Below are 13,211 nucleotides of genomic sequence, written 5' to 3'. Positions count from 1 at the left end.
AACACTTTGAAGCAGCTTTGTCAGCCTGAGCCGCTGTAAAGCCACTTTTCATTGAACTGTGTGTGAGCGTGTGTGTGTGTGTGTGTGTGTGTGAATGACACATCTCAGCATGTTTCCTTAAAAAGCTCAAAATTGTTTCCAAGTAAGCGATTATGCTGCATTAAAGTGCCATTTGTAAGCTTGGTTTTCCCAGATTTCATATTGCATGTTGTGCATTGGAGGAAAACACACTGTCTTGCAGTAGTACAAAGTAACTATTAGGGATATAAGAAGTACTCAGATTATTTTAAGTACCAGTACCACAATGACTGTTACAAGTACATTTTCTGCATTCAAAATGTTACTGAATTTGAAAACATTCTTAAAACTACCAAATGTAAAGTTCTCTTCATGCACAGTGCATCATTATGCATAATATGATACTACTGGATCATTATTATGAATGTGTATCACTTATTCTATTGCCCTAATATGCATTTATTTAGAATTTACTCATTTTAATTTCCCCAGTGTGAAATACTAAAGTCTGATTATTATACTGTTTTTTTATTCTTAAAACCAACTTTATTGATACAAAATAACAGCATAAAGTATTTGCATGTGTAATGATGTAAAGTAGCAGAAAATTAAAATACTAAAATACAAATACCTTAGAGTTCTACCTAAATCCAGTCCTTAAGTATATGTGCTTAACAATTTTACATCAATATTAACTAACTTTACTCAAATTATTCTTCATTACTCTTTATTCCATGTGAAAACAAAAGCAGATGTTAACGGGGTGACTTTGCTCAGTAACATCTGTTTGTACATCAGCTCATATTATATGAAGCGACTCTTTTCTAAAAGTTGCTCAAATATACTAAATATACTGTTTTATTTGGCCGATGATTAATACAAACAGAAACCTTAAAGAAAGTCATGTCCCATGGTTGGAGTTTCCTCATTCAGATTAAACAGTATTTAATAGTAGTATTTATTGTTTTAATAAATACAAAAGCAGGATGGAGACATAGGAAGTCCTCCGACACCATAGGTGGTGTTGTACTCCAGTCTATGAGAGAGAACACATGAGAGACTCAGCAGTGACTTGTGGGATATGGAGTCCAAAGACACAAGGCGCATAAAGCCAAGAATAGGCTCTTAATTCTGGGCTCCCGTAATCTCCTTTCATGACATGAACGTGCTTCACAATATTGGCACAATGAAAATCCCTTCAGTTAATATTTACTGGGTAAAACGTATACATGACGTCGTGGTGAATATCCTCCTTACAATAACATGAAATACATAAAATACATCCACCGGTATATTTTTATTGTTATGTTTTATTATGTGGGACAGTGTATATATTACATATATCTATTTTACTATGATCCAGAACATTGAAATATAATTGTTATTAGGGGATTGATGCAGTTCTGCTGTGTATTATTGCTATTACTGAATGAGTATTGTTGATGAAGAGCATTTAAATGTTGTGGTCGTTTTCAACAAAAATACTTGTAGTTAATGTTGTTTTTTCCTGCAACACCTGAAGGCACCGTCACGCAGCTCCTCGTGTGCTTCACTGTGCAGATGTTGACAGCTGCTTTCAATTCAGCGGCTTTAAATAAAGGGAAGTTTCGCTGTGGATGTTTCTGCCAAAGTTCACTGTCTCATGAAGCAGAGAAGATTTCTACACCAACTTCTGCCACATGAGGGCGCTGACGTTTTCTCACTGTCTCCTCACCTGGAGGCTGCACAAGACACAGGTGTTCAGGGAAAAAAAGCTAGATAGAAACATTTCAAGTGAACCCTTCATCCATCCGTTCACTTTGTCTTCCCCAGTCCACCCTCGTCTTCCAGCTTCTAACATAGTGGACACAGCCGATTCAGGTAATCAGCAGTGACTAGTGGAAATTAAGGACAGTGGTCCACTCCTGCTGGTTACAACAGGAGAGACCCCCGTCTGGGATATAGCACATCAGTTCCTCTCAGCTGCTCCCTGTCTGCCTGTCCTCTGTGTCCTCTGGTGTCACCACCCACTACTGTAACATAGAGTTTGTCCTCTGTCACCCCACAACCTCCCAGCAGGTCTCCACTGGGACCTAGAGAGGACAGGCTGCATGCTGTGGACCTCTGAGACAGATTCCAGTATGTTTAGTCTTTGGTTTGTGAATTTTGAAGACAGCGGTGAGAAGATGTATGGATTTATCAGTCTCCTGGACTAAGAAAGGGTTCAGCTATAAAGTTTTACTTACTTACTTTTACTTTGTTATATTAATTGCAGCGTTTAAATCTTAATGGGAAAAGCAGTTTTTCCCTCAGGGATTCATAAAGTTTTTCTGATTCAGATGTAATAACCCACTTTAACCTGTTTCTGTACCTCTGTGCTGCTGTAGACACAGAGAGACATACAAAGACAAACTGAACCTGAGACTAGAGACCTGTGGACAGGTTAAGGTGCGGCCATGTTTGGACATTTAGTCACAGTCTGCCCCTGGTTTAAGGTGAGACAGCCCAGTCTGTGCGTTCATGCTTATGGCTGTCAGTCATAATTAAACCTGGTACCTGACACAGCAGCTGAGGACGGATCAATAACGAGTCTGAAGTATTTTAAACTAATTCTTATGTCCTCTCAGCTTATCCTGTGAGTTTTTAGGTTTGCGTTGTTATCTCACAAAATCTAAAAAACATGACAAAAATGTAGAAAGGAATATGTCTGAAGTTGATATTAAAATAATTTTATTACATTTGAAACAAATGCAAAGTATAAGCATCTTTATTAGTGGTCTAGACCTTTGGACCCCACTGTAAATATATAAAGTCAAAATACCTAAAAATACAAAGACCCTCCTTAATCCTTAATACCAACATGATCTGTTAGAAAGCACGGAGGGTGGGCAAGTGTCCAGGTTTGCCTGGAGCCCCCAAATCACTAAATCTGCCTCTGGCAGGGCAACTTTCTTATGTGAGCTGTAGTGCAGAATACATAATCACAGCAATGTTCACAGCAAACAAGGTTTGAAAAAATCTTGATCTTCCTCGGGACAAATACTCAAACTTTTCTAGTGATTCGAGAATTTTTATTACAAAAGAAACAAATTTCAGGATGAATGAAAAAAAAACTCAATTGATGCATAAGATGTAGAATAATTGAGCGAATGTGCAAAAAAGATTAAAATTCCTGTGTTTGCATTTGATGCTTTAGCAGCGTAAAACACCAAAACAAACAAAACCTCAACACCAAAGAAACGGAGCCATTTGATGCAAAATACTACAAGAAGCAGATATGAAGGCTTTTACAGAGCTGCTTGATCCAGTCCACATCTATTATCTAGGAGAAGCTCATTACATGGCCTCACTACTCCTGCCAGTCCTCAGTGATTTCAGCTCCTGCTGTGTAGACTGAGTTCCTGATGACGATTGCGTGCTGTCATCCTCAGCGTCCTGACCGCAGCGCAGGGCGCGGGGCAGCGAGCTGCACAGCGCCTTCCTGAACATGGAGCTGGAGAAGATGTAGACGATGGGGTCCAGGGCTGAGTTCAGGAAGTTCAGTCCCAAAGACACGATGTTGAGCTGCGTGAAGGTGTAGAAAGCGTAGCAGTCCGATGGCCGGTACGAACGGATGGCCCACACGCCAATGGTGGTCACGGTGGTGGGCAGGAAGCACACCATGAAGACTGCAACAATGGCAATGCACACTTGCATCGCCTTCCGAACCTTGTCTGCCTTCCCCATCTGCCGCTCCTTCAGGAAGCTGGAGATCCTGATGGAGCAGAACAGCAGCATGGCCATCGGGATGATGAACTCAAACACCGTCAGGATCCGGTGCATGCCGACCAGGATGATGATGGCTTGCGAGGCCTCTTTGTAAGAAGTGAAGAAGAAGCACTGGGTGTTGTTGCCGGCGCCTTTGATATGACTGTAAGCCAGCATGGGAACGCGGGGACTGATGACCAGCAGCCACACAAACACGGACACATACACGGCCCGACAGTTGGTTATCCGGTTGAAGCGGTGATGAGGGTGGACCACCTGGAGAAAGAAAACAGTGATCAGAACTATTGGCAAAATGTTGCTGTCACGGTTGGTTTTTGGTTAAATAAAAGTGACCCTTCGTGGGCAGCTGCTCCCTTCCAAGCCCTGCTCCACTGTCTTTCTTACCTTGAAGTAACGATAAATTGCCACCACGGTCATGAGTCCGATACTGGCGGAGCGGTTGGAAAACATCAAGAAGAGGTTGAGGCGACACAAGCTGTCTCCAAACACCCAGTGGCCCCGAAGCAAGGCATCGATCCTCAGTGGCAGACTCACCAAAACCAGGAAGTCTGCTATAACCAGGTTGAAGAGGAACAGGTTGTTGGGGTTCCAGGCCTTCAGCTTGAAGCAGAAGATCCACAGGGCCACTATGTTTCCCAGTAGCCCCAGTATGATGTCGATGGTGAGGACTGGGGGCAGGATCACACCCTCCAGCTGAATACCAACAGGTGGGCAACCACCAGGAGTTGGAGTCGTGAAGTTTTCACTTTTGTCCAGTAACATTTTGCTGTTAATAAGTTCTGTCTTACCAAAATCTATGAATCAGTGTGATGGAAAAACGTTTGTGCTTCCAATAAAAGTAGCTGAGAAGCTTCTTGACCTCACCAAGGAAAGTTATGAGATTTAAGAAATTTCCCACTTCCACTTTTTACCTTCTTCTTTTTTCTGTTGCATGAAATCTGTTAAAAATACAAAGATAGCAGTTAGTGTTTGTACAAAGGTCAAGTAAAAAGATTCCTACCAACCGTGCATTCATGGTGGGACACAAAACTAAGGCAGCAGTATCTTTGAATAAGATTAACAGTTAAACTATAAAAAAAGTCCTAACCTATGTATATGACTTACAGTGTTTTTTTAAGTATAAAAAAATGCATCTGGATTCTCTAATTATTTATTATGACTGACAAACAAAATCATCATATTACAATGTAAGACTGTTATGTCGCAGTCCTTCTAAATCTAATTATTATTTGATAATTATCCATTTACATTACTACACAAACCAAATCAATGCTATCCTGGTGTATGAGTACAGAGATGTTACTATTGAAATAAATTTTACATTTATTTATTTATTTCACCTTCCAGAAATGTAAATACAAAAAAAACAGAGCCTATAGGGACAAATACTCAGTACTCACCAGCCAGCAGTGTGCATTCATTCATAAAGTAGTGACAGGAGGATTAGAGGGATGGCTGCCATTTGTTCCTGTATTTATGCCCCTAAACAGAGTTTCCTGTGTTCAAATCACCGTGTTCGTCTGTCAGCAGTTTCCACATTGTAAAGGAAAAAGTGTCAAGGGCAGAAATCTGGTGTAAATCTCAAGTTTCGCAAGACATTTCAAAAGTGTTGGGGTCCTATTTTTAGAGGTTTTAAAAAACAGCTAAGTTAAAAAAGGTTATTTACTGGCTCACACACTGTAGTAATAATGCAACAAATTCAAACATAAAATCAACTCAGGTAAAGTCATTATGTTTGAAAAAGTATCAGAAACCTGCAGCGATTAGAAAGATTACTTATATTTTGAAAATCAACACTTTTCATTTCCTCACCGTGAAGTCGACAGCTTCAGTGTTACACATCAATCAGCCACAATATTAACTCAAGTTAATGTACTAAACAGATGGTTTATGTTTTAAAATACCAAAGTAAAAGTACTTCATTAAGGAAAGTATGTTTTAAACAATACTGATGGCAAAACATGTACAGTACATAATAAAATCTAAGGGTTAAAGGTCACTGTTGATTTTAACGCCTTTATGTGCTGAGATTATTAATTGATCAATAATTTTAAACTATAACGACCAGGTGGCGGTAATGTTGTGGCTAATCCATGTACATTCATAGTATGTTATACTGTCGGCGTTGGTGTGTTAAATTGAGTTTCAGCTGTCAGATTGGAAACTAACTATGAGCTACGACGACTTACAGTGTTACCTGATGTTATAGAGATGACAGCTGATGGCTGATTCAGTGGAACGTCAGACAAACAGAGGAACCCTAGGTCTGGCAAGGTGACCAAGGCAAGTTTCCAAGGTCAAGATCCTGAGAGAACTACGAGAACTTTGTAAAGTGCTACAGAAGTACAGCCAACTTGCTGAGGCTTAGCACATAGAAGGATGAAGCCCTGTTAGTAGGCAGGACATAAGCCAGGCCACGAGGACCAAGGTCCTCTGTAAATAAGCGAGTGGACATTTGGTGAGGGGCATAAAATCAGGACAGCAGCAAACTGAACAGAAAGTGAGGGATCTGAAAAAAGAGAGCAGACTCAGATTTACAGACTCAAGTATTCATTAGAAATTCACTCCACTTAGCATTTTAGTCAGAGCAGTCAGTAGTGACTGTGCTTTGTTTAATCAAACCCAATCTAACTGTGTCTGCGTTATATCAAGACTAACCATCTGAGTGTGAGTCAGAGGAAAACCAGATGAAGTAACGGAGCCCAACACAACAACATCAGCTCTGGAAAATGACACTTAGCGTACATGTTACACCACCCAGCAACAATGGTTATCCTGTGATTTCAAAACTTCCTCAATCGTCCCCAGGAAGAAAAGCCATTTCAAAACGAGGACACGTCAAAGGCCAGAAAGTTTGAGGAAATGTGGCTGTGCGACTTTAAAAAACTACGCACTTATGACACAAAGAAACACATTTGGTCCTTTACCTGAATATTTGGTAGATAACTTGAATTTCTACACTGTAACATGTTCTTTTTCACATTATTCTCAAATTAAATGAAAATGTTCATATGTCATTTTTATGACATATGAACAGGTTTTAAGAAGTCTAACCTTTAACCTTTAGTTAAGGCAGTGTCAGTAATATTTAATATTATTAGTAAAATTCCAACATGTATATAATTTCTAATATTTTTGTAGAAAGAAATACATTCCCCTGTAAAAGCAGTGGGACAGTGAGGCCGTTATATTTGTGTTTGCTGCACACTTTTGGGTTTCAGATCGATCAAATCACATTTCCTATTTATATCTGTTTGTCATTTCCTGTCATTGTATTCCACGGTCTGCCTTTAATTCAGACCAACCTCACACTGGTTTAGTTTAGTTTCAACGGAATTACAATATGTCTGCAGCTATAGAAGAGTAAACCAAAGTTTCCAACATGGTACAAAATGTGATAGTTTTTAAAGCCTTTGTATTTAGTCGGAAAAGCAACGCAGGCGCGAGGACGGAAGCGTGGCCTTAAGTTAATCTTCACCAGCGCTGGTTTCTGGATGTAAACACTCTTTGGTTGTATCAGGTTGTTTTTCAGTCTGTGAGAGTCTCTTGAGGTTTGACACTGGTATAGATGTGGACAGTGCTGTCTTAACTGTCCCACCACTAACCCTGCTAACCGAGCTGGTTGTGCTGTTTCTGCGTGACGGGAGCCTGACATCACACACACATACAGGTGACGTGACTGTGCTTCATAAATATCACAACCAGCTGTAGAGACGTCAGAAGTGTAAGACGCAGTCATATTTAACAGGACACGTTCCTGTGCAGTCGAATCAGTAACAAAAGTTTCATGGTAGTTTGGTGACTAATTGTTGATCTGCTCAATGACAGTGAAATTACACTTTAGAACTTAGTTTTAGTTTTTATTTTATACACATTACATTTTTTATAACTCTGCCCTTTTTCTTGGTGTAGTTTTGTGTTTGTAACCAAAGACTGTTATTTGTAACTATTTCTGTCTCTAGTTACTGGGAAAAGTCATGATACACAACACTGGATGCTAGTTTATGTTCATGTGCTTGTACTATTCGTTACACATTACTACTGTACTAACTCTGCTTTACATACAGCTGCTGAACCTGGCACAGCTTTCACTTTCTCCCTTTTCCCCTCTTCTTCTTTTTCTTCCATCTGTCTTTTTAATCTCAAACATTCTGCAGTGATGACTCACACTGTTATTTACGCAAACAAATGAAATTTGAATTTGAATTTAAATGTATTGAGTGTTTGCCTGCCTGGATTTCTGCGAGCCCCCTGCAGAATCCTCAGTTCACATGTCATTTATCTTTATTAAGACATTTCTAAAGCTCAAAAGAGACATTTAAGCTCCTTCCACTGTTTTTAACTTAATCTTTCAGCTGAAGGGACTAGTTTCAAGTTCTGTGTGTGTGTGTGTGTGTGTGTGTGTGTGCGTGCGCATGTGCTTTGTGTACGTGTGTGTAACGGACGCGTATCAGCATGGATTAGTGTGTAAAGGTAACCGTGTGTCTCTCCCTGTCTAGGCGGATTTCCATCCTTCTCCTCTCTCTCTCCAGTCACACACAGCGACCTGGTTTGAACTGCCGTCGCCGTCTCATCTCATTCTGTCTCACGGCGGCTTGTGTTTGTGTGTGACTGTGTGTATGTATGTATGTATGAGAGTGTGTGTGTGTGTGAGAGTAGGATCAGGTGTCCTTTTTTTTTTTTTTGCTCTTCAACTGTTGTGCGATGCCATTACTCCCTAAGGAAGCTGAGCGATTCGATGGTCTGTCTCTACTCTACTGGTAAGATAATTGCCTCCTCCACTCCTCCTTCCTCCTTTCCTCCTCTCTGTCCTTCCTTCTTTTACTTCCTTCTGCCTTCACTCCTATGACAGACAGAAACTTGGCTCGGTGACAGTTATTTTTGTTTTTCTGCCTTCGTTCATGTGGGTCACAGACTTGTGAGGTGAAACGAGTTTACAGCCTGTTTACCAGCCTGTGAGTTTAGCTCCACATGCTTCTGGCTGTTCTAGGTCATGTTCACATGCTTTAAAGGACAATACCAACATTTCTAATCACAGCAGCACAGTCTTTAAGGCTAAATGTGTTCACATCTTGGAGCGTTCTGCCGTTTCATGATTTTACGTTAAAGTCAGGCTGCTGCTAATGATTATTTCATTATTAATTTCTGCTGGTTATTTTCTTGATGATTCAATTTGTTGTTTGGATGCATGTCTGAAGATAATAACATTACAGAACCTGGAGAAAGACAATTCATTTTGTTTAGCTCAAAATTAAACATGACTCTATTTTAGAGTAAAACCCATTTTAAAATCTTGATTCTTGCATTAACTATCATCTACTGCTGCACATGATGCAGCAGTGGTAGTAACTGCACTAATTCTGTAGTTCACTTCCAGTTCGCTTCTTCTCTACAAAAGTTTAGTTAGATTAAAAGCCCAATCAGAATAAAAATGCTTTATGAAAGCATGTGAGTCAGAATTGACCGGCCTGTTTCGAATGAATCTTTAATCTTAATGAGAGGTGTGTTTGGTTCATTTATTTTTTCTTTTCTTATTGTGATGCTGAATTCTTATTCTGATCTTATTCTAAAATATTTCTGCATGTAAACACTTGATCTCATCATTTCTCAATTGTAGGAATAAATATATTAATTCTGTGCATGTTTGCCCCACATGGTGGTAATGTTAGGTACCGTGAGGAGTTTCATTTTTTCAGGAACACTATGTACTTCTGAGATTGTTGCCTAATTATAAATACCAGCAGAAACCAGCTCTTCCTATGACACAATGTTGGTCCATGTTGGTCTGTATTCTTACTAAACGCTTTGAGCATGTAAACAGATCAGTGTCGGTGTAAGACGGTGAGATAGATCATGATCTCTGATATCTGACTGAAGATGTCTTGTCAATGTCCCTCAGCTATGGCTTTATTTTAAAGTTTTATTTAAGTCCAAAGACGTAGAAGAAGTTTAGAAGTTTTCAGAAAATGCAAAGAATCAGAAATGATATGAGAACTTTGCTTTTTGCTCTCCCATTAATCATCTGATGACCCCTCCCAGTTATACTCTGACACTTTGAGGGGGCTGGATCTCTTGCTTGAGAACCACTGGACTAAAGTAGTTACCTGTATATCAAGTCATTTATTCTGCAGCTCTTCTGTTAATGAGCATGTGACCACTTTCTAAAAATAGCCGTTTTTACCTCAGACAAACTGTCCGGGCTGCTCTAACTGCATATGTTTTATTGAATACTGCCACTGTCACTGCCTCATGATTAAACCATATGATTTATATCTGACAAAACAAACTGTGTTACTATGCTCCATTTAAAACACAGGATAAGTTACGGAGCTCGTGCGAATGAAGATCTGCTGAAATCAAATTTTGTGATATGCTAAAATTGTAAACCAAGCGTGAATGTAAATAGGCTTAAGCTGCGAGTGATGTCTAAAGCGGTTTGTGTGTTTGATGTGAAGCTGCAGCAGCTTCTGTTTCCCACCCAGCGTCATGTGACGGGTAATAATCTGTCAGCATATGGATCCATCTGCATCACTCATCCCGCCGAAAACATCTGCTCCACTTCACTGCAGGGACTCTCCTCTTTTTCATTTCCCTCTTTTTTATTTCAGCGGGGACAGAGGAGGAGATTAAACACGTAAACACCAAACAGTTCTTCGCTTTTTCCAGCATTAAATATTTAAAACAAGCCAGGCTCCAACTAACTTGTTCATTTTTAGGACGTCCACAAATAGGAAAAATATGTTATAATGACCAACGGGCAGAATCTGATGAAAAAACAAATCAACAACAAAACCAGACAAAGTTTTTCTTTGAGCTGCTCTGACTTATAAAAAAACACTCAAACATTTTTAGTTTGGTCATCAAAGGGTTGAAAATCTGGGTTTAACACAGTGTAATGTAAAGCAGAGAACTATGATCACAATATGTTTTTTTGTGTGTAAACTATGTTACTAAGTGCATTCAGATATTAGGAAAAGCAGCACATCTTGTACTGTGGCTGCTCTCGGTAGAAGTAATAACACTGATACTTTTTGTTTGTTCAGTAAACTGAGATTTGAGCCTTCACGTTCATAAAGTCTGAGATTTTGACTTAATCCAAGAAAAACTGTTTATCTGTCATTCAGAGCAGGTGAAAGCAGAGCAGATCTGATCAGTGTGTGTTCATCCCGTGTTCCCCCCGACGGGCAGCCTTTGTGTGATGTTAATGACTTGGGGCAGGTAATAAAGATTATCACGTATTAGGTGATCAGTTTAATTGCGCCCTCGTGTCCCAGCAGTTGGGATTGCGGAGCTAAGCTGAGAGAGCTGCAGTTGGTTTGCTTGTTTATGGGAGAACAAGACAAGAGGGGGAAAAAACAAGGACAAACCCAGTAGCTCCTGTAGGAATCAGGGAATTTAAACCAGGCGTAATATTCAGTTTGTACTGATGCAGGTCGTAGTTGTCTTTGTCAGTGTGTCTATTACCACAGTAAGTCTAATTATCCTCTCGTCTATTTGAGACTGGGGCTGACGTTTCTCAGATCCCTTTAGAGTCTGCACGTCTTTTGTTGGGTTCGGGTAGGTTTCCCATAGACTTGTGACTAAAACGTTGAACCCTTCTACATTAGATAATTTACAGATTATACTTTAATATTGCATAACTGCATCGCTAGCATTCAGCTGAGTCAGACTAATGAAAGTCTGACCCTGAAAAGCTGAAATTGTACGAAAATGATCTACTGCATAAAGAGGATGATGTTGGTTTATCTAAGATCATCAGGACAAACTTCATGTTGTTTTTATGAAATACAGTGTCGTTTTTTTAAGTGCAGTGGAAACAAAGTGAACAATCCACCTACTGAATGGCGACGAATTGAAAAAGTGCCTGCAGACACAAAGTTTCTCATCTGTAAAGGTCTCAGTTATCAGTGATCTATGTTGAACGAGGTTTAGTCTTATTATGCAACAGTGTCCTGTAAAATATGACTCTATAGTACGAGTGTGTGTGATATTGTAGTTTTGGGGATTTTATTGAAGACAAGTAGACAATATTGGAAAAAGGCGAAACATTCTGCAGTTAATGTACCACAGTAATTCTTGTGTCTTAAGTGATTCAAAAGTAGTTTGACTTCATCATCTTAACTGCTTGAATTGGCACCATGTTATTAGCGATGTAATTTGACAGCGTTAGTCATGTTTGGCCATCTGTTGCTTTTCTGTCTGGCACTGTGTGTTTTTGTGCTGGTACCTCAGCTGGTTTCGACAGATCATGGACAGCTGACTCCCAAAGCTTTTCATATTCCTTATATTCCATGTGGTGGTTTGCAGATGGTGAAACAAGTCGGCTGTCAAGCCGTCTTTAATAGAAACAGATTTCCGCCATAGTTTACCTTGCTAGCCAGACATACTGCACCACTGGGTGGAGCTCCACACCCCACATCTGTGTAGGACAGTCAGCAGAACATGGCAGTTCAGATCCATGACCTACAACCATGTGTTTTGGAGTAAATAAAACATGTCACCCAGTGGACTGGTGTGTCCCCCTGTCTGCTTTATGAATCTGATTGTGTTTTAAAACTCTCTAACCATGAATATTTAGGTCTTAAGGTTGGTGGCTGTGGGTTAAGATGGCTAAAGTTATTATTGCAAAAATAAGTCTTTTTATGGAAATCAGTGAATTCCCCTCCACCGTGCAGTCTGTATTTCTTTACTTCACTGTACATTATCATTACATAACATGCAGAATATGAAACCCGGTTTCACAGCTTCCCTTAAAACAAGAACTCATTTTTTAAAAAGTTTACAAGGTGACGTCACAGTGGTGAACTGAGCTTTCTGCTGACAGATGTGTGAAGTAACTGACTTGTTGTTTTGCACTTCTGTACTTTAGCCCAGTTTAGAGTCTGTCATACAGCCGATGTCCCATTGAACTTTAGATTCTACTACAGTTAGCTGATGGCTGGACAGCCAATAAAGATTCAGCATGACCTAACTATAGCTCATATAATTATTTGTCTTCAAAGTGCCAACTTACAGAATACCTGCACTATGTTTTGTTACAGCTTGATCACAAATTCATGTTTAGAACACGTAGAATGGATTCATGGGCAGATCATTTTTACCTGAGTGACACTAAGATCTTTGGTGCAGAGGCCTGATAATTAACGTTGCACTAATCCGTATTTTCATATTAAAGCTTTCGATGCCTCGTGTGATGTCAGGCCCACACAACAGCACTTTGAGCAGAGCAGAGATATTCTCCCTGCTGACCAATCAGAGAATTTCCACATTTTTTGTTTTGTTTATTTTAAGTTTTGCGAATTAAAATAAAAGTAAACATTTCTGAGTTTGTGTTTAACATTGTTCCTGGCTGCTTGGTTCACTCATCTGGCAGGGAGACCTACCATTGGATTACAAAGACACACACACACACACACACACAGACTGAAACAACCTCTGCTTACTGC

The 13,211-nt window shown here is 39.7% G+C and overlaps 2 protein-coding genes across 14 annotated transcripts in view; one reads left to right on the top strand and one right to left on the bottom strand.

The window, feature by feature from the left end:
- Nucleotides 1-2,710: 2,710 nt before the first annotated feature.
- On the bottom strand, nucleotides 2,711-5,311 carry LOC137106102 (hydroxycarboxylic acid receptor 2-like). Its single transcript, XM_067489114.1, has 3 exons — nucleotides 5,166-5,311; nucleotides 4,150-4,703; nucleotides 2,711-4,020 (listed from the first exon to the last, which is right to left on the bottom strand). The coding sequence occupies exons 2-3, from the start codon at nucleotides 4,525-4,527 to the stop codon at nucleotides 3,334-3,336; spliced, it is 1,065 nt and encodes a 354-aa protein (XP_067345215.1). The 5' UTR covers nucleotides 4,528-4,703; nucleotides 5,166-5,311; the 3' UTR covers nucleotides 2,711-3,333.
- Nucleotides 5,312-6,879: 1,568 nt separating this feature from the next.
- The window catches only part of stxbp4 (syntaxin binding protein 4), a 45,497-nt gene continuing 39,165 nt past the window's right edge, over nucleotides 6,880-13,211 (top strand). For 3 of the 13 annotated variants that reach the window (XR_010911888.1, XR_010911887.1, XM_067489002.1), the window contains exon 1: nucleotides 6,892-8,525. Coding sequence is in view for 8 of the 13 variants with exons in the window: in XM_067489002.1 (XP_067345103.1) it covers nucleotides 8,470-8,525 (56 nt within the window). In the remaining 5 variants the exon portion in view is untranslated. Of the gene's footprint in view, nucleotides 8,526-13,211 lie in introns of all 13 variants that reach the window. The other 10 variants (XM_067489001.1, XM_067489000.1, XM_067488999.1 and 7 more) reach the window with 8 other exon arrangements.

The sequence above is a fragment of the Channa argus genome, chromosome 20, assembly GCF_033026475.1.
Source record: "Channa argus isolate prfri chromosome 20, Channa argus male v1.0, whole genome shotgun sequence".
Classification (NCBI taxonomy): Eukaryota; Metazoa; Chordata; class Actinopteri; order Anabantiformes; family Channidae; genus Channa; species Channa argus.
This window is presented reverse-complemented; position numbering and strand designations above follow the sequence as displayed.

What these genes read in the sequence shown, in the direction of transcription:
- LOC137106102 (XM_067489114.1), bottom strand. Translation starts at nt 4,527, where the DNA reads ATGTTACTGGACAAAAGTGAAAACTTCACGACTCCAACTCCTGGTGGT. An exon ending in CAATTTATCGTTACTTCAAG is followed by an intron (nt 4,021 to 4,149) that starts GTAAGAAAGACA and finishes TTCTTTCTCCAG; the next exon opens with GTGGTCCACCCTCATCACCG.